At 37.6% G+C, this 20,509-nt stretch overlaps 1 protein-coding gene across 1 annotated transcript; it reads left to right on the top strand.

Moving 5' to 3' along the window:
- Nucleotides 1–729: 729 nt before the first annotated feature.
- DNAJC15 (DnaJ (Hsp40) homolog, subfamily C, member 15) lies at nucleotides 730–19,314 on the top strand. Its single transcript, XM_010000852.1, has 5 exons — nucleotides 730–775; nucleotides 2,669–2,742; nucleotides 10,784–10,860; nucleotides 16,060–16,130; nucleotides 19,244–19,314. The coding sequence occupies exons 1-5, from the start codon at nucleotides 733–735 to the stop codon at nucleotides 19,312–19,314; spliced, it is 336 nt and encodes a 111-aa protein (XP_009999154.1). The 5' UTR covers nucleotides 730–732.
- Nucleotides 19,315–20,509: the final 1,195 nt, after the last annotated feature.

The following is a 20,509-nucleotide window of genomic DNA, read 5'->3' as shown; positions in this document are numbered from 1 at the left end:
AAAAGAAGACTTGAGTGGTTTATAGACATTTATATATGTATAAATATCTGAAGGGTGGGTGTCAAGAATGGGCCAATCTCTTCAGTGTTGCCCTGTGGTAGGGCGAGGGGAAATGGCACCAAGCTACAACACAGGAAGTTCCACCTCAACATGAGGTGGAACCTCACCCTCTTTACAGTGAGAGTGACATAGCACTGGGACAGGCTGCTCAGAGAGACTGTGGAGTCTCCTTCTCTGGAGACTTTCAAGACCTGTCTGGATGTGTTCTTGTGTGATCTGCCCTAGATGTTCCTGCTGCAGCTGGAGGGTTGGACTCAATCTTCAGAGGTCACTTCCAACCCCTATGATTATATTAGTAGATGGATACTTTCTGGTTTGTACTGTATTGAACTAGTCTGTACAAATAATTTCAAGCATTCCTGAAAAGCTGCCTGCCTTGTGTGTTTAGTTCTCTATACTCTGAGTTTCCTTGTCAGCATTTGTTCACTGATTTGCTAATGGGTGGTTCCAAATTAAACCTGATCCATTGGCATGGGTTAATGGGTCTGAACTGTAAAATCTAAATGTAGCCTGTGGAATACAGAACTTACTTTTATCTTTCTTGTAAATTATATATGAAATTTTCATGTCATACATCAGAAATACTTGCTTTGCTCTTAAAGCAAAAGGTGCATATCAAATTAGAATTTGTATGTTATTCTGACTCCTGTTTTTTTGCTTTAGGCCAGAACTATGATAGCAGTTGGGCTTGGTGTTGCAACTGTTGCATTTGCAGGTAAGCTAAATTACCAGCTGCATGTGGAACTGTCATGTGTGACCTGCCATTTCCAGAAGGGTTAGTGTAGTTTTTAGGAATAAACATAGTAGAGGGATCGCTTGAGAGTACTATGGAAAACTGTGTCCAGTTGTTGTTCCTATCCCTTCAAAACCCTTGACATATTTTCCAAAATTATTTTTGAAAAGTCACAGCTGGAGAAACTAATTTTATGGGCAGCAGCTAAAAGGTTCCATCTGCTTTTTGTCTGCAAAATGTAATGTGAAAAGTTTACTTTGTTTATTTAATACCATATTTCAAGATGGAGGCTCTTTACTACAGAGAAGTGCAACAGGATCTTGTGATGTGGTGATGCTCAGCAATCTCACAAGCTCAAATAGAAGCTTTTAGTAGCTACAATAATTTATCATACTAAACATTGTTTGTTAGCTGAACTCTTTGAATCTAGACTGTCTGAAAAATAGATTCTAGTCTGAAAACAGACCACGGGTTTAACATGATTTATACTCTGACTAGATAACTGTGGCCTGTTCTGGTTTTGAAAGACACAAATTGATTTCCATTATTTTAGCACACAAAAGCAACAACCGTGGTCAGCTGTGTATAAATGCATACACCAAGAATAGATGAACAAGTTGCACCGAACTTCAGCAGGTGTTTGCTGAGTACAGTTGTGTTAGTTTTAACTTTTTTTTATTAGGGGAAGGAAAGACAAGATCTTCAGTGATGCACACCAATTAAGCAGATGGCGTATCTATGTGTTTGTGTAGAATCAGAATAGGAAAGCTTTTAGAATTTCTTTTACTAGTTGAGCTGAATAATTAATAGCAGCTAGCAAAGAAGTGATGACAGAAAACATTAAGAAGAAGGTGAGGTAATAGTACATCAGAGGATATCAGCAGTCATACTCCTAGCAGTGGTTTAACTTCTGTGTTAACAAAATCACAGGTTTAGATGACAAAAATAAGCAACGGACACATGGCGTATTTTAAGAATAAAAGCAGGATGCTATGTGAATGAAAAAGAACCACATTTTAGAAAAAGTTTTTCAATTTATATAATAGTAAGTTATATTGATAATGAGTACTTAATCAAAACACTAATTGAGAAGAGGGGACTTACAGGGAAAATCCTCCAGTAACATTGCACAAATCTTGTTTCTGAAGTGGATAGAGTTGATTTGTACTTAAGAGAATGCATTCTAATAAGAGTTCCCTCCAGCCTTTCCTAGCTGTAGATGTTCACTCCTGATGGGGAGTTGAATGGCTCTGAGTCCCGTAAGATCCTCTGTTTGTAACAAAATAAAAAATGCAGTACTTCCAAAATGTGTAATTAAGCATACAACAACACACATGTAGTGCATAGATTTATTTTTTTTAAGGCATAACATCTGAGCAGTATTTAATAAGTAATGTATACCCAAAGCTTATGTTTCATACTTCCCTTTTTCTTAAAGTTCACAAAGCAGGTACCTTCATTTATCGTATTGAAATACATTTAAATCTATTTTGTGAGCAGACACAGTAGATGTTTGCAGTTTGTGATTAGATTTTTACATGACCTGACATATACTAAACTTCTTCCCTGCCCTCCCCCATTAGTACAAAGATTGAAAAATGTAAACTATAGCAAGTTTACTGTGGGACCTTGGTTGGGAAGGATCCAAAAATAGCTGTTGAGGGAACACACTGAAAAGCAGTAAAGTCCAGTGCTTCTGTGCAGCAGATAAATGAGACAGGAAGATAAACAAGGAAGGATTGTAATTTATTTATTTTTTTAAAACCAAAATTCTTTCTGCTGTAAGCTGCTAAGCATAAGCTGAAGCTTTTTTTTTTTTTTTTTTTTTTTTAGTGAATGTTGGTTATAATTTCATTTAACTTTAATCTTTTTCAGGTCGTTATGCTTTCCGCCTTTGGAAACCATTGGAGCAGGCAATTACAGAGACAGCAAAGAGGATTTCAACTTCAGTAAGTGTAGAGGTTACTTTATGTTAAATTTATGATTGTGTATTTTCTGATGAATACAGCAAGTGCCAGTTAGATTATCTTTTTTCCACAATAGAGGTGCTGCTTACTGTGCAGGTTCTGGCATATTATCTGGTATATCTTAAGTCCCTGTGGATGAAGCTCTATTGCAAGATGTTTGTGAGCTTGAGAAACAAGTCTCATTTTCCTGGTGATGTTCCATATTTCAGAGGTCTTTGCTAGTAAGCATATGAGAAGTTGTTGAAGTGCATGTTGAGAAAATAGCTAATTCCTAGAGATGAAAAAGTGATAACATGCAGTTTTATTTCAAGAAGCTACAAATGAAAGAATTTAGTAATTTTTCCTTCAGATACAGTGTTACAAATCAAGAACACAAATTGATAAACTCCTCTGAGAGGTTGCCATACAGCTGGGAGAGTTTGTTTTCTTGTTCTTATGTGTTGTCTTTTTTTTTCTTCCCCAGCTAATTTGAACTTTTTACCAAGTTTTTGTTCTTGTTTTGCCCTGCGTAATTAAAAATATAATGAGGTAAAAAATCAAGAGGGTAGGGTGTTATGAGAGAGGCATTTGCAGGAAATACCTCATAGCAGCCTTCCAGCATCTGACATGGGCATATAGGAAAGCTGGGGAGGGACTTTTTAGAAGGGCTTGCAGTGAGAGGACAAGAGTGAATGGCTTCAAAATGGAAGAGCTGAGATTTAGGTTAAGACATCAGGAAGGAAATTCTTCAGTGTGAGGATGGTGAAGACACTGGCACAGGTTGCCCAGAGAAGCTGTGGATGCACTGTCATTGGAAGTGTTCAAGGCCAAGTTTGATGGGGCTCTGAGCAACTTGGTCTAGTGGGAGGTGTCTCTGCCCACGGCAAGGGGGTTGGAACTAGGTGATCTTTAAGGTCTCTTTCAGCTCAAACCATTCTATAATATGATTCTGTGAATTTTAAGAGCATGTACTTTTTGCCTCAGTGGCTTTACTCTCCACTGGTAAATAAATAAATGCATTCCATTCCAGTTTGACTAATGTAATTCCAAATGGGGTAGGTGTGTGCCTGTGGCAGTGCACTCTTTGACAGTTCATAGCATGTGAACACTTACTCACAGTGGAAGAAATGAAATTCCCGTCTTGATGCTGATAGGTAAGGATGTTAATGTTTTTGCAGATTATTATTTTCTGAAAAGTGTATTAAAGACAGTCTTTTTTTTTTTTTATATATGATAATTAGCATTGTACCTATTAATGTGAGGTTGGTTGCAACACAGAGCCTGTCTACAGTATTAAAACACATGCTGGAGGTCCAAAGTCATTTGCCATCTGTACTTGTGTTCATGTGCTGAAGGTGCCTCAGGAGTGAAGGACTGTAGGCGTGGGCTGGTCCACACTTGTTCTTCATTATGAAGTGTATCAGCCAGAAATGGTGCTCCTGGATCAGTTTTTGCTCTTTTGAGAGCAACACCAATATATTTTTTTTCATTTTCACAGTAGATTTTTCAGAGGTTCCCTATTTAACTGCCAAAACAGCAGCAGAGACTGGGTACTGTGAATTAAATTGCTTTCACATGATGTGGATACAATCTTGTAGGCTTGCTAGAAGTAGCTGGCAGGAAGGACATGTGGCTTCGTAACAGGGAGTGCTTCAGTCTTCACTCTCCCTCCCCAGCAGTTCTACTCCAGCATTTCTTCTATTCATTTGTAGATATAGCTTAGCAAATCTAAATTCAGACATGTTCACATGAGAAAGCAAGCAGTGATTCTTTTTAACACATTGAAATATGACATGCTACTGCACAGAGATGTGTCTGTTCCTAGGAAACTGTACTACTCCTCAGTACTGGCATACTGACTGAGCCAAGCTCATTACAGGCGTATCTTTTTTTTAGCACAGTCACAGTGACTTTCAGAGTCCTGCAGAATTCATGAGCAACCATAAAGAAAAACTCAGGAGTTTCTGCATTCTCATTGTTCCTAGTCCCTGTAGCTGCATTCTCTTGTCTGCTTTGAAACCCTGCCTTACAGCCCAGAATTGTTTGTTGATTTCCAGTATTCTGCTATTCTGTTTCTGAAATTGAAAAAAACCCCACAAATTTCCAATGTAGGACAAGATCTGCTGAATACAGTAAAAACCTCTCTTCCTGTTTGCCATTAACTGTATGCATTTGTCAGCTTTCCATTTGTGAGAATAGTGATAGTATTTTTCTTCTACAGTTATTAACCAAATTTAAGACCCTTGTATAATTTTTAGCCAAGATTATTTATTTTTCACTATTCTATAGCTACTACTTTATTGTATTTCCATGTTTTTTTTTCTTTTCCCATAACAGTAATTTCCTATTTGTAATGTTTCTTTAAGACAATAGAGAAAACATGAAGAACAGAGATCCGATGTAAGTGCTTGAACAATAATAGTCCAAGCTTCTTATTTTAGTGGCTTTACATTATTTTTGTTTGGGGAATTCAAAGCTGCTGAGTATAATCTGTAGATGAGCACTTTCATCATGTTTCTTTTCAGCACATATTGGCCTCTAAACTATACTTAGAAAGGAAAGCAAGCAGTTAGAACTTCTACCTATGCTTACTGAAAAAATTATCTCGTGATATTTAATGGCTAGGCTTAGTGTTACTTTGCTGGTTTTATGTGGTGTTTGAAGATGCCTAACTTGGTCACTATAATTTTCAGTGGTTACTCTAGCTTTCTGGAATCAAACACTGTCCCTCATCACCTTTTTTTTGACAGAGACTGTGAAGCAGCCACCTGTTTTAAAAGCTAGCTTGTTTTCTCTGTAAGCCCCCACTCTTTCTCCTCCCATTTGCAGTTCTCTACTCCTTACTCTTGTTTCAATAGAAATCACAGTTCATGTTGGTTGCAGTCACACAAGGTAATTCAGATGCAGTTTATCCTTCTTCCTGCTCACTAATATATGACTTGGGTAAGATCACATTGAGCAATTATGATGTGATCATTTAACATGCTGGTTTACTGTTGAGTATCTTGAGTATCTTGAGTATATGACACTTTCTATTTACTTACCTAAATAAACAGCATGTACAGTCAACAACAGCATTTATTGTTTAGTCAAAAATAGTAAGTAAAGGCAAGTAAAGGTGTTATATTTTATTAGGAATTTCTGCCTCTCATTTAGCTTCTAACTCATTCACACCTCAGAATATGTATTCTACTGCTGTAAAGTGTAAATACTGCTGTCATTTAGTCCTGAAATTTTCTACCATCTTTTCTTTTTCAGTGGAGAAAGACATGAGTGGAAACATTGTTATTTCCTCTCTATGATGAGGCATAATGTTCATTTTCAGAGAAACCCTTTTTTAATTTGAGCCCGGTTTTGTTACTGGTGTCAGTCTGTTGTCTGTAGAAGGTGCACAGCACTAGGTAGTAAGTTGGCTTTTTTCCCTCAGACATTCCTTGATGCTGTTAATTATCATGTTAGTATTGCCTTAAAATGTGAATGAAAGAAGTTTTTCAGTAGCATTCATTACCTTTTTTATTGAATCAATATTATTGAAGGTTCAAAGATAGAAGATGTTAAAGATAGAAATTAAATTCTAGGCAAAATGAACTGTGAAAATATTCAGATCCCACAATCCTGAAAATTCTTCGTTACAGCAGAAAAAACTAATCTGTAGCAGTTTATTAGACATTTTTGCACTGTGTTTCTCTTATTGGATCTGACTCTGCTCAGAGTCATGGAGTTCTGAATTGAGAGTTAAGGGTAGCAACCATCTCTCTTGTCCTTCATTGAAAAGAAAGTTTCCACAGAATAATGCAAATTTGCAGTCCAGTTAGAAAAAAAGAAAAATAAAGTTAGGGAAATGAAAGTTCATCTTTGCAAATTATACTTTATATTAAAATAGAGTTTCTAAATAATTTCTTATTGTAGTTCATGTGTTTTCATTTTTACCTTCTCAATAGAGACTGTGTTGGTGGTGGAACAACATACAGACTTTTCAGAAAAATTCAGTACTTCATGTAATGTGATAGATGGCCTCAGTTACAGAGTCTCTAATTTCTAATTTCTAATTTCTCTAATTTCTAATTTCTGGCATGGAAATAGTGGTTATGCTTTCTTTCCCTGTGCTATACTAGGAAAAGTATCAAGGGTCAAGAGAGGTTATTCTCTCTGCTCTCATGAGGCCCCACCTGAAGTACTGTGTCTTGTTCCAGAGCTTCCAGTGCAAGAAGAACATGGAGCTTCTGGAGTGAGTACAGAGGAGGGCCATGAAGATGATCAAAGGGCTGGAGCACCTCTCCTATGAAGACAGGCTGGGAGAGTTGGGGTTGTTCATCCTGGAGAGGAGAATGCTCTGGGTAGACCTTGTAGCAGTCTTCCAGTACCTGAAGGGGCCCACAGGAAAGCTGGGGAGGGACATTTTACAGGGGCTTGTAGTGATAAGGGGTAATGGCTTTAAACTGGAAGTGAGTAGATTTGGGTTAGATGTTAGGAGGAAATTCTTCACAGTGAGGATGGTGAGACACTGGAACAGATTGCCCAGAGAAGCTTTGGATGCCCCATTCCTTGAAGTGTTGACGACTAGGTTGGATGGGACTTTGAGCGACCTGGGAGATGTCCCTGTCCATGCAGAGGAGTTTGAACTAGATGGTCTTTAAGGTCTCTTCCAACCCAAACCATTCTCTGATTTCATGGTCCAAATGGTTTGGATTTTATTAGCTGACAGCTTTTTTTTAAATTTTTTTTTTAATTTGGAAGAGTAAATATGCATTCACAGAACAGGTCCAGTGTTTTCTGTTCCCCTTCCTGCCTCACCACCCCCACCCCAACCTATTAATAGCATTTATTTAGTAAGCAGAATTTGCTTACTCAATTTGCTCAACAGTAACAACATGCAAATAAATGAAATAAATTACATTATAGCCCCTTCGCTCACCCCAAATAGTAAGGAGAAATGGAGAGTTTATTTTGATGATTTTTTCAGTATGGAATTTCTTTGCAATAGATGAGGTTAATAAATAATCATGTGTCTAGAACTGCCTGCTCATCAAGGAGTTCTTATAACAGAAAAATTTCTTGAGTATTGTTTCATTTCACTGCAGCCATTACTCAGAATTTGCAACTAGGGAAAAAAATTGCTTTAATTTGGGTAGCATGCAAAAGCTGTTTCATTAGGGAACTAGAAATTTGCCAAGATGTTTCCTAAAATGAAGATTTAAAGTTTCTTCCTCTTATTTTAACCAATGGGGAAAATGGCTTTTATGTCTAACTTCATTTTGCATTAAATTCTATTTAGGATCAAGATCTCAATTTAAGAATTGATTATTCTTCCTATGTGCTTCACTTCTGAGAAGAAAATGTTTTTTCTTGATGACCAGTTCAACAAACTGTTTTTGTTTATGTGCCAAAGAAGACAACACAATTTCTATTTTCGTTCCTCTTGAAAGTGAACCAAATCAAGGCTTCCTGAGGTTAGAACAGTGCCAAGGAAGTAGGCTTTAAAAACATGAAGAAGTATTTCAGAATTTAAGCCTATAGCCATCCTTCCCTATTCTCTGATTTCAAATAGTATTTTAGATTAAATCTATGAAGAACGGAGACAGGCCACGTTAGAGAGAACTCAGATATTGCTCTTCTCTACACAAATAGTGAACCAGAGTCTGTTGAAGGGCAAGGAAGAATTAACCTTTTCAGAAATCCATCTGCACCTAAGCTGCTTTGGGAGAAGTTGGGGGAAATCTTTCAGAGGACATTAAAGTGTGCATTTCTCTCCTGGCTGTAGTAATTGTTTGGCATCATTGCAAATGTCTATGCAGTCCTACCTCCTCAAGGATGTTATCTGGTAGCCATTAAATCATTAGCATCATTTCCACTCAGAGGACTGGAGATGCCCTGTGTGTTCCCTTACTGTTACATACTCTAACCTGTAAGGTTGATGTGCACTATTAGAGACTTGTTCTTTGTTACCCTGTAGCTAATAGTGGTGGGTCCTCAACAGGTATTTGTTGTATGCATGACATGTCCACAGTTGCTTCAGCTTTGATACCTGTAGTGGTTCTTTTGTGTATGTTTTGAGGTGGGAAGAAGGAAGACAAAATTAACTATAGATCATAGCAGCACACCAAAAAATCTTTGCTTCCTGGTGACAGCAGGTGAAGAATTTCTGAACCACGCTTTTGGGTGAATGTTGCTCTACAGCTTAATTAAAGGCTTTGCTTAGATGTAGACAGAGCCCTTTAAATGCTTTAATGCTTCTGAAATTACATGAGAAAGTTTCTGTAAACATAAGGCGAAATTCTTACTGAATATGAATGGATATATTTAGTTTTAGAAGCATTTCCTTAAGGGTCTGGCACATACTTACTTTGGGGTAAAATGAACACTTAACAGTTATATTGGTGCTCAGCCTGTTTTCCCCAGTTGATAGGTTTTGCATTAGCTAAGGAGCTTTAGTCTTTTTGAGTGATTTCTGTGTGCCAGTTCCCCAAGTCAGGCTGTCTTGGAGCTACATCTGCTGCCTCTGGGACTTGTACAGCTTAGACTATTATTTGTGTAGCAATGAACTAGTCCCTAATTCTTCTTATGACAACATTTGCATTGAGAATATCACTGCTAACCATCGGTGCTTGTTCAGTAATTGTTTGGTTTAGTTTAAAATCTATGGTTGACAAATATATGTTCAACCCATTCTATATGACAATTAATCATCATAATGATTTACTGTCATCTACATCTCCTTTTTAATGTTCTTTTCCCACTCGTGTTTTTCTCCCATTCTTAAAACAGTGGCTAAAGTCTCACATGCCAATGAGTTTAAAAAAATCTAACTCCATATCCTGTATTTAATCATCATCAGTCATTGGTGTCTGGGGAAGGATGTAAAGGCAAAAGTTGGTTAGGATTTCCCCATATGCTACTTCCCGGTCTTCTCCATCTCTGTGATTTCCTGAATCACAGAATTACCAAGGCTGGAAAAGACCTTTAATCAGGTCCAGCCTATGACCAACACCACCACATTGGCTAGACTGTGGCACTAAAGTGCCACATCCAGCCTTTCCTTGAACACATCGAGGGACAGTGCCTCCACCAGTTCCCTGGGAAGTCCATTCCAATGTCTAATCACCTGCTCCATGTGGAAGTACTTCTAATACCCAACCTAAACCTCCCCTGGAGCAGCTTGAGGCCATGCCCTCTTGTCTTGTCGCTAGTTGCCTGGAAAAAGAGCCCAGTCCCCACCTGACTACAACCTCCCTTCAGGTAGTTGAAGGTACCCCTGAGTCTCCTCTTCTCCAAGCTAAACAACCCCAGCTCCCTCAGCCTATCCCTATAAGATTTGCCCTCTAGTCCTTTCACCAGCTTTGTTGCTCTCCTCTGGACCTGCTCCAGCACCCCAATATCCTGAAGTAGAAGTTGTGTCTTTATGCTAAGCCTTTTTGTTTGGTTCAGGTTTTTTATTTATTTTTCAGGGTTCGTTCAAAGAACTTGTTATATTTTTTGAACTAACATTCCCTTCATATGAAAAAAAAAATACTGACTCTTCATCATTATATAGTATTTAGCTTATCTTTAATATTTGTATTGCTGTTTTTGCCTACTTTATTTGTAGAAATAGCTGGACTTCAGAGTGATTGACCATAATTCCCTGGATGGCAAAACACTGTGACTTTTGCCATTTTTCATTGCAATGGTGCCAAAGCTGTTCTGAGAAAGGTTTCCCTTTTCTCTCCTGTTTTCTCCTCAATACATGCACTGTACCACTTGATGCTAGTAAGTACTTTGATTCTGGACTGTTGCCTGAAGGCAGGATTTTAATGGTTGTAGCCATTAATACCTCTTACTAGCAGTAGAAGATTATAAAAACACCGTTAGTTATTTTTAAGTCTGTTTCTCTATGTGTTAACACTCAGAAGTCCTTTCCTATTATCTGGTTTGTAGTTATTCCATGCCTTCAAAATAAATTATAGATGAATTTAATGCTCCGAATGAGGTCATATAAATATGATTTAGGTCCTGGCACCTTGTATATCAAATTAATTATTGCTTGTTTTTCCCTTCTTCTTTTTAGAGCCTTTCATCATACTATAAAGGAGGATTTGAACAGAAAATGAGCAGGCGAGAAGCTAGTCTTATATTGGGTGTAAGGTAGGTGTGTTGCATTCATGTGATTTTGTTTGGTGAGTACTGAATGAGGAAAATGCATGTTGTGAATACTCTTGCCAAAACCATAACTTTTTGTAGAAGACTTCTAATGGCTTATAAACCATTTTAATATTCGGCTTAAACTAAAAAGTAAACAATAAAATGCTAATAAAACATGCAACTTGTGTTTGGCTTAAAGGCATGGTAACATATTGCAGTGGAGAATTTGTGCTCTAGAAGTAATCAGAACAGCACATACTGTGCTAATTAGTATGATCACATGGCCTGGTCTCCAAAACCCCCTAGAGATTAGTAATATTGTAGATTATATTAATTAACGAGCAAAACAAATCAATTTTGCTCATTTTTTTCATTTCAGTTAAATTAATTTTTTCTTTCTCCACTCGAATTTGTTTGGATTTAAAAAAATGCAACATATGCCAAGCAAAAATACTTGGGAAAAGTTGTAATTTAGAGTAGGAATGGGAAATTATTTCCAGACTGAGTATTCCATGGATATTTCAGTGGATTTTTTAAAAAACATTTGGGTGGCCAATGGTAGAACATACGTTAGTGTTTTCAGTAAAGCAAGCAGTGGATTTGATGGCTTTTCAGATGAGAGGAGCAGATCTGACCTTAGGTAGTAGATTTCTTAGTTATGGTTTAAGAAATTTCTGAATTTAAGGTTAAAAAAGATGAATAAATTGTGAGGTGGATGGTTTTAATTATCCCCAAAAGAAATTATTTCAGATAGTGAAAACTGGGTTTCAAAATCTTGTTCAGTGTGCTGTGTTTGCTTCAAACATAATAGATACTATGCAGATTTATCATTAACTTTAAGAAATTATAAAATAAAAGATTACACTTATTTGAAATATTTCAATGCTTGCACACTTAAGATAGAATGGTCTTCAGAAATAATTCCTTTTGCCTGTAAGTTTGAGGATATATTAACATTTTCACTTTTTAAGGGTAAGTTCAATGATATTCCAGAGAAGCACATGGCAGCTCATTAAAGTGTGTTTACAGTGGAAAGGCCTGGCCCGAATAGTGCTCATGTACATGTCTGGAGTTCCATCACATGTGGAATTTGTCCCCTTTAATTCTAATAGCTTGAGTCTGCACTGGCAACAGTGATGCTGCTTGTTGTGTTTGCAAGACTGAGTCTGAATGTGAGCCAGCAGTGTGCCCAGGTGGCCGAGAAGACCAACACCATCCTGGCCTGCATCAGAAACAGTGTGACCAGCAGGACCAGGGAGGTGATCGTGCTCCTTTACTCCGCCCTGGTGAGGCCACACCTCAAGCACTGTGTGCAGCTTTGGGCACCACACTATAGGAAGGACATTAAGGTGCTGGAGAGGGTGCAGAGAAGGGCAATTAGGCTGATTGATGGTCTGAGAACAGGTCTTATGAGGAGAGGCTGAGGGAAGTGGGGCTGTTCAGCCTGGAGAAGAGGAGGCTGAGGGGAGACCTCATTGCTCTCTACAGCTACCTGAGAGGAGGTTGTAGTGAAGTGGGTGTTGGCCTCTTCTTCCTAGTGACTAGCGATAGGACAAGAGGAAATGGGGTCAAGTTGCGACAGGAAGTTCAGGCTGGATATTAGAAAAAATATTTATTCGCAGAAAGAGTAGCAAAGCATTGGAACAGGCTACCCAGGGGGGTGGTGGAGGCATTAAAAAAATGAATGTGAATGTGGTGTTTCAGGAGGTGGTTTAGTGGTTACGGAGGTGAAGGGCACCTTGATTGTTGGACTTGATGCCCTTGAAGGTGTCTTCCAATCTTGATGGTGGTTCTGTGATTCTATGATTTTTGCAAATATCAAGACTTTATCAGATTTGAGGAAAGGTATTAATGCTTAAAGGATTGAGCCTTTAATTGCATAGAAGCATGGCTAACTTTTTTATAGCAAATTTTCATGTTACTTTAACATGCTTTACTAGACCAGTTTTAAGTCACTGCTTATTCTATTTTCTATATAGGTAAAAATGCCAACAAAAAAACTCCTAGTGAGTTTGAAGGTGTTATGGAAAATGCCAGGATATGCACAAATACACAAACTAGATCTGTCTAGGCCCTGATCATCTTATTGTGACACTTGTCATCTGTGTCATCACTTCCAAATAATATTAAATTCTGAGGCAAAGATTTTCCTCATTATTTCAAGTGCTGAGTATGCATGGGCAGTATCAGTAATAAATACAAGCTGTGATAAAGGTGAGAATTTAATTGTAGCTTTGTAATTTCAAATATATTGGCCCATTAAACATTCCAAATGTTATTATCTAATAACCATCTTGTAAGATTGCAGGGGTTTTGGTAGAAATGTGCATGTGCATCATTTAAACGATGTAAAAGGTATCCAAAGCTACAAAGTACTGTATTGGAAATATTGACTAATTTTTAAGTTTTAGTGTTCTTACATCAGTTGTTATGAGGCAGCACTGATTACTGGCATTCAATATAAACATAGCAGTAATATTGACAGCTCTGTGCTCTGTAGAAAGAAATGCCGATAGGAGAGATGGGGCAATGTCTGAGGTGTCACAGAAGATGAAAATGTCAGAAGTGTTTGCTGAACATTAGACCAAATAGATGCTAGCAAAATATGGCTACCAAATCCCTAAGGCTGAACTTCTGAAGTTAGAAAATATGCCTGAAAATAGTAAGGTAAAATTCTAGCTAAAAATGAAAAAATTTCCTTAATTATATAGTTTTCCCTATGAAACAATGTGCATACTTTTTCTTTCCATATTAAGTATTTGTTTGTGAATGTACAAAAATATATATAAATTAGTTAAAAGTGTTTAAATCACAATTCTTAAACATAAATGACACAACAAAACCAAAAAGGCTATTATATAAAGGAACATATAGCACATTTGTAAAATGTAGAGACAGAAAAATGTTTAAGGTTTCATCATTGTGGCATCTGTTTTACGTTTTTTAACATACATTTTATTTCACTTTCAAACACAGCTTACTGCACAGGTTTATTATATGCTCATAAGACCACTCAAATTTGGAGGGGTCTTAGGATGTCTTTATTCCTACCTGCGGCTCAAAGCAGGACCAACAGTGGGGTCAGGTCAGATTACTCAGCAAGTTTCAAAAAACTCCCAAGGATGGAGAATGCACATCCTCTCTGGGCAACCTATGTCACTGCTGGACTGTCTTTGGGGTGAAAAAGCATTATGTCCAGCCCACACCTCCCTTTTTAATTTTTGTCCATTTTCTCTTGCCCTCACACCAAGCATGACCATGGAGATCCTGGACCCATATTCATTATGACCTCCCTGTAGGTACTGGGGAGGCTGTCAGGAGGTCCCCTTCTTTTTTAGGCTTAACAAGCCCTGCCCCCTCAGCTTCTCCTGAGGAGGCTGAGAGCTCCAGCATCCAACCATTCTGGTGGCCTTTGCTGGACCTGCTGCAGTTGGCCAACGTCTTTCCTGTACAGAGATCCCAAAACTGGACACAGCAGCTCAGTGTGGTTGGCCAAGTAGAGAAGAACAGCTGCTTCTGTTGAGATAGTGACCGTGCTCCTGTTCATATGGCCCAGGAGGTTGTTTTCCTTGGCTGCTGCCAGGACACGCTGCTGGCTCTTGTTCTTGCTGTGCCTCAGGTCCCTTTGAGCAAAGCCACTTCCCAGCCTGGCAGTCCCAGCCTGTAGCACTGTGAGGGCTCCTTCCCAGGTGCTGGGCTCTGCATCTGTTCTTGTAGACTTTTGTGAAGGCTTCCTGTCAGCACATTCCTGCAGCCCCTCAAGTCCCCATCAATGTCAGCCCTGCCCTCTAGTTGGTGGTTTTAGGAGGCAGCATGATGTTGGTATGAGTGAGGCTATGAGGCTCTGTCTGTTCAACAAATATGTGATATTAACATGAAAGGTTTTTTTCATAGCAATTAAGAATTTTTAGGGACTGGTATGACTGTGGGATAAGCAATACTAAGCAAATACGGTATAAAACACCATTTTCAGAGTTACTTCTTGGAGCAGAGCTGCATCATTTTCTTTGATATGCAACTGCAACTTTTCCACATCAGATGCGGAAAGAAGCTGTGGCTTTGGCCATCTGAATTTCTAAATGTTGTATATCAACTTCCCTTTTTATTAAACAACAGCTTTATATATAAAAATATAAATTATTATTTTTAGCTGTCTGATAATAGTTTTGTTTTCCAATTCACATAGTCAAGGCCTTTCACCCACTGTTTAGTTCTTATTTTCTGGGTTACTTTCTGTTCCACTGAAGTATTTTTTTCTTATGCAGTTCCATGAACTGTTTTTGCAACACACCCTGATTTCCCTGTGACAGAAGAATAATTGGAGGTTGTTTACCTCAGGAGTGTAGTTAGCCTGATACCTTGCATTCAAACTCTATCTACAAAAAGATTAATTAATTGAATCATCACTGATTAAGAAGTCACCTGAAGTGGAAAACAGTGCTTCATTTCTGCATGCTAACAAATTAGGGGAAACTAAACCATTCAGACTGTCCTTCTGCATACAATAGCTTTATTTGGTTGGCATACTGCATCTGTAAGTGGTTATTTGTCTGGTAAGGTACATATTTAATTTAGGCCAAGTACATATTTTATGTATCTGTCATTGAAGGAAACAACATTATGTAGCTGTTGTAAATCAGCATGTCCCTGAATGTAGCACATGGAACAGCTTTGCAAAAATAACAAATGCAGGGTTTTTTTCCAGACTCCAACAGAAAGATTTATTTATAGCAGCTATAAATACATTTACAGTAGAAGAAAATGTGATAATGTTAAATATTTGTTGTTTTGTCACTGGTCATACAAATACCTATTTTCTAGGAGGAGAAACAAAATGTTTTCTGCTTTTAATGGTAAGAATAAGAAGCTAGATACAGCCTAGAGCTGCTGGTGTTCTCCTTTTTTTTCCAGAATAATTTATTTTAAATGAGCGGATGTATTGCATTTTAAAAAAAACAAACAACAAAAAACAACCCTGAAAGATATTTTTGTGTCAAATGCACAGGCTTTTTAAAAATGTCCTTCTTAGTGTGTCTTAATGTGCCTTTGTCATTGTTACTTCCTCAGAGATGCAGTTTTATATTTTGTCCACAAGATGGTGAAAATTTCAAGTTTTAATTATTTTTGAAGCCAGTATAAACTGTTAATTTATTGCCTGAGTGCAGTGGCATTTATGGTAAGCACTTCAATTTCTTTTTGCAGTCCATCTGCTGGCAAGGCCAAAATCAGATCAGCCCATAGAAGAATCATGATTTTGAATCATCCTGACAAAGGTAAATAGTTATTAATTTTCTTAACCAGAGCTGGAAAGGAAGAGGCTTAAATGAGATCCTTTTAAGTTTACTTATTGTGTAAATTACCATACTGAGTGCAAATATATGTTGTGTATTTATAGATGAGCTTTTGCATGTCTTCTCTCAGATGAACTCGGCTTTATGAACCACAGTTTTACCCATCTTTCTTTAATGTTGTCTTCTAGACTTCTTAAGTTAAAACTGTGAGCTCAGGGACTAGTCTTCCACACTTAAAAAAAACTTACTCAGAAGTAAGAAGAAATTTTTTAAATCTATAATATTTTTACATTAAGCTGACATTCCTGTTTTGAACTGAGTTAGATCAGTCACATGTATGAATGTAACTTTCAGTGGGGAAATGTTCTGCAGTTACTGAGTAAAACATTGGTGAATTTCAGACTTCCTGGAATTTGGGCACTGTTGCTTTACTGACCAGGTTTTTAATGTAAATTTATCTTGCTTTCAGAAACGCTATTATTATAACTTTAACTACACTACAGCTGGTTGAGAAAGAAAGCCCATATGTTCATTGCTGTTTCTACTTTAAAATAACAGATGGTGAAGAGTTGCACTGTATTTCGGAAGTCAGAAGGGGAAATTGGAGGGTTTTTATATCTTTTTGACAGGATTACAGGGCTTCCTGCCAGCACCCTGTTTTAAGAAAATGAAAAAATAACTGTGACCACTGACCATGGGAGGTGTTTAGTCCATGCTTTTCTTTGCTGTCTTCACCCCTCAGTTTAATTCTGAAGTTGTCTTGCTTATTCAATTTCACGCTTTCCATTTTTGCACTTTTTGTAATATATAAGCTGCACAGATATAGAAAAGAAATTACCTTCTGCATTTCTAATATATTATGATGGCCAAGGCCTCTTAACCACTAGACTACCTATTAGGTAAAAATTTTTTGGTAACAAACTTAGAAGTTTATTGTAACAATCCTTAGAGAGATGCGCCAGAACCATGAATCTCCACGTGGATGTTGACTAGGTCTAAAGAGGCAGTTCCTTCTATTAAGGTCATACATTTTAATGACCCACTTTTACAGCCGTAATGCACCTGCAGCTGGGCACATTGTAGGCTTGGATAGATGTAGTGAGCCCTCCTGTGTGCTATTAAGATGGAGCATTTTCTCAGTAGGAAGGCCAGTTGAAGGGATTTGTGCTTTTGTGCTGCCCCTTCAGCTCTTCTGGCATGGCTGGAGAAAAAAAGTCTTGTGTAATGACTTCAGCTGCAGAGCTAAGGCCTGGAGTAATCTGGAACATGTGGCATCACAGAGAGACTTGTTTTCTTATGTATGTATCTTGATTTCTTCTGGCTGTGGGGAGCACAGATGTGCTTTTAAAATTAATAGCCAACATTGGAATGCTGTTTTAAAATAATATCTTAACAGATGGAGTTGATAGAAGAAAGGGCAATAATTACAGATTTTTAAAGTTACACATCTGAGATTTCAATTATAAGAATAAGAAATATAAAGAAGCTTGCAAAATAACATGCCCAGTGAGGGCTACTAAAATGGTTTCTTATTAACCTTTAAAAAGTTTGGTTTAAAAGTGTTTTGATATTGATGTATTGTATGTTAATTTATCAGTTGCTAATTTTATGAAAGAATATTTGCTGACAGGAAAAGAGGAAGATAGAAGCCTTTTGGGCTTGCTCTAATTATAAACAAACACTTAGGCAATCGGGAGATTGAATTTTCTCTCATTGGAAGGCTACAAAATTAATATGGCACTTGAAGATGTAAATGTAGTGAAAACACTTCCAGCAGATTTGAATTTACTTTTAAGATCCTGCACTCATGTAGAAAATCAATGCGTATTTATAAATTACTTGATACATTGTATATTGCAAATTTTAGTCTTTACTGTTTGTTTGATCCTCTTGACTACTTGTGGAAAGAAGCAATGCTCAATGAAGTAAATTCTGTTGCTAGCTAAAAAGACAATTAATTTTAATAAAAGGAAAATATAAATTCATTTTCCAGAAGCCATTTGTTTACTTTTCCTCTGCTCTGCCTTACTTTCCTCCAGTGTGTCTTACCTATTAGGGCTTTGTTCAAACAAAACCAAAACATGAACAAGACAACACCATTACTTTTTCCAGTTGTTTTATTGCACTATGAAGCAACTTTGTAATGGTTTGGATTGCAGCAATAATGTCCAAAATAAGTCTTTAGGCAAGCCTTGCCTTTTTGTTTTTATTTACATGTGTCTAGAACTAGTTCTGCGTGTTTCTTCTGTCATCTTTTCTGATGAATAGAATAGAATGAACGAAATGATGAATGAATGAATGATTGAACAGATGTCTTGGAAAAGACTATTCAGTGCACAGTAGTGCTGCAGTCACATTTTCATGTAAAAATATAGGTGTATTATGGTAAGCAGTAAGTTACTGATACAGACTTCGTAATGTTGCTTTTGGTGACTGTAGGCAGATGGTTGGCACTCAAGGGGAGAGTTAAAAAAAAAACCAAGCACAAAAAGACCGCTGAACTGTAATCAGATTGTTAGATGGAGCGTAAAGCAATGAGAGTGTTCAGGACTGGAAGTTAGAAGGCATAGCATGTTTAAACAGCTTTAATGTGATGGTTTCTGGCTGGTAATGCTGGGCGTCTAGCACAGGAGAGGCTTGAGGGTGTGGGTGGGTGTGTGCACACTTAATGATTCTTTATCAAAATTATTTATCAAATTTTACCTCTTAGTTCTTGAGGTGAGTTGAAATAGCAGCTGTTGGCTTTGAATGGATGGTCAAGATGGGTGACCTTGTGTACATTTGCAGCAGAATTGCACTGAAAGTCTGAATCATTTCAGTGTAAAGTGATTTCAGATTCTGGTCTTCTCTGAGACAAATTGTTCAGCATTATTCTTCAGTTACCTCAGTTGTAGTTACATTTGATTACATTTCTCATGTTTCCTTATCAATTAGTTTAATTCATATCAGTGTAATTTTTTTAAGCAGTTGAACGAAAAAGATCTATTTTGGAAGGAAAAGCTAATAAAAGTGAATAATAAGGGGATGCTGCAAGTGAAGTACTTTGATACTTAATACTCGTGTAAGTGGTTTTCCTCTCTCCTTTTTCTTCTCAGGTGGATCACCTTATTTGGCAACAAAAATAAATGAAGCAAAAGATTTGTTGGAATCCAGTGTCAAAAACTGAAATCTGAAGCCTTGGGTCATAGGAGATTCAGCAGATACACTGTGCAACAGCTTTCATATCTACTTGCTCTATAGAGTTTCTTAACCTTGCATTGACTGTTCCTATTTATAGTGACAATTAGAGATTTAAGATTATTTAAAAGCAAACAAATATTTTAAAGTTATGTAAAATTATGTACAGTTACGTTCCTGCAAGTAGCAGGGAGTTGGACTTGATGGCCCTTATGGGTCTCTTCCAACTCAAGAGACTCTGTGATTCTGTGTCTCAATTTTAGTTTTTTCTAACTGAATTATGATCCATTACAAACTTTGGAAATGTTTTTTTTAATGTCTACGTTTTTCTTCAGAAGTAGTTGCTTCTTTCATTAAACTGTTGGAGCTTTTTAAAATTTAAAAAATAGTCTTAAATATAGGGGGTTTTCTTCATTGATACAGACTTCACCCTTGCCAGAAAATCTGTGACAATTCTTTGAGTCACAGGAAGTGTGGCAGATCCTGACCAGCAAGTTTTCAGCATTGTCTTCCACTTGATTCTGTTCATTTGTGAAACAGTAGGGTTTATTCATGAGTGCAGTTTGAGAGGTGCAACTCGGAACAAAATGACTAATGGGACAACAGAGTGCAGTTTTCCTTTGCTGTATCTGGTGTGGAGTCTTCTTCTCTGAAGACTTTCAAGACCCATCTGGATGCGTTCCTGTGTGATCTGCCCTAGGTGTTCCTGCTGCAGCAGGGGCTTGGACTTGATGATCTTCAGAGGTCCCTTCCAACCCCTATGATTCTATGATCTGTGGGGCTTGGATACATAGAGGAAGAGTCTTGGGTTTGATTAGTTCTTTAGCATATTAAAAGACCTCTGGAATTATCAAATAATTATTTGGACACACTTTTACTTAAAGTCACCGAGGACATTTACTCCACATCAGCGGAGTAAAGCAGAGAAGGTAGGTCCATGTTTATAGGCTGTGGTTGTCTAGGTCAGTCCAGTCATGTCAGCCTGGTGTAGGACTGATACAGCAGGGAGCAAACAGGACTGTACCCATGATGATGGTCACTTCGGTTATGGCTCTGGGTGGACTTACTGGATTAGTTCTCCAGTCATTCTCACATCTGCTTTGTGCTCCATTTCCAGTAGAACCATACACACCTCCTTATGCAGCACCCTACCAACCTAGTCCTGGCTTTGGGGAATACTGAAG

The sequence above is a fragment of the Chaetura pelagica genome, unplaced genomic scaffold, assembly GCF_000747805.2.
Source record: "Chaetura pelagica isolate M959 unplaced genomic scaffold, ChaPel_1.0 scaffold115, whole genome shotgun sequence".
NCBI classification, from domain to species: Eukaryota; Metazoa; Chordata; class Aves; order Apodiformes; family Apodidae; genus Chaetura; species Chaetura pelagica.
The sequence above is the reverse complement of the archived record's forward strand: the minus strand, read 5'-3'. Positions and strand labels throughout refer to the sequence as shown.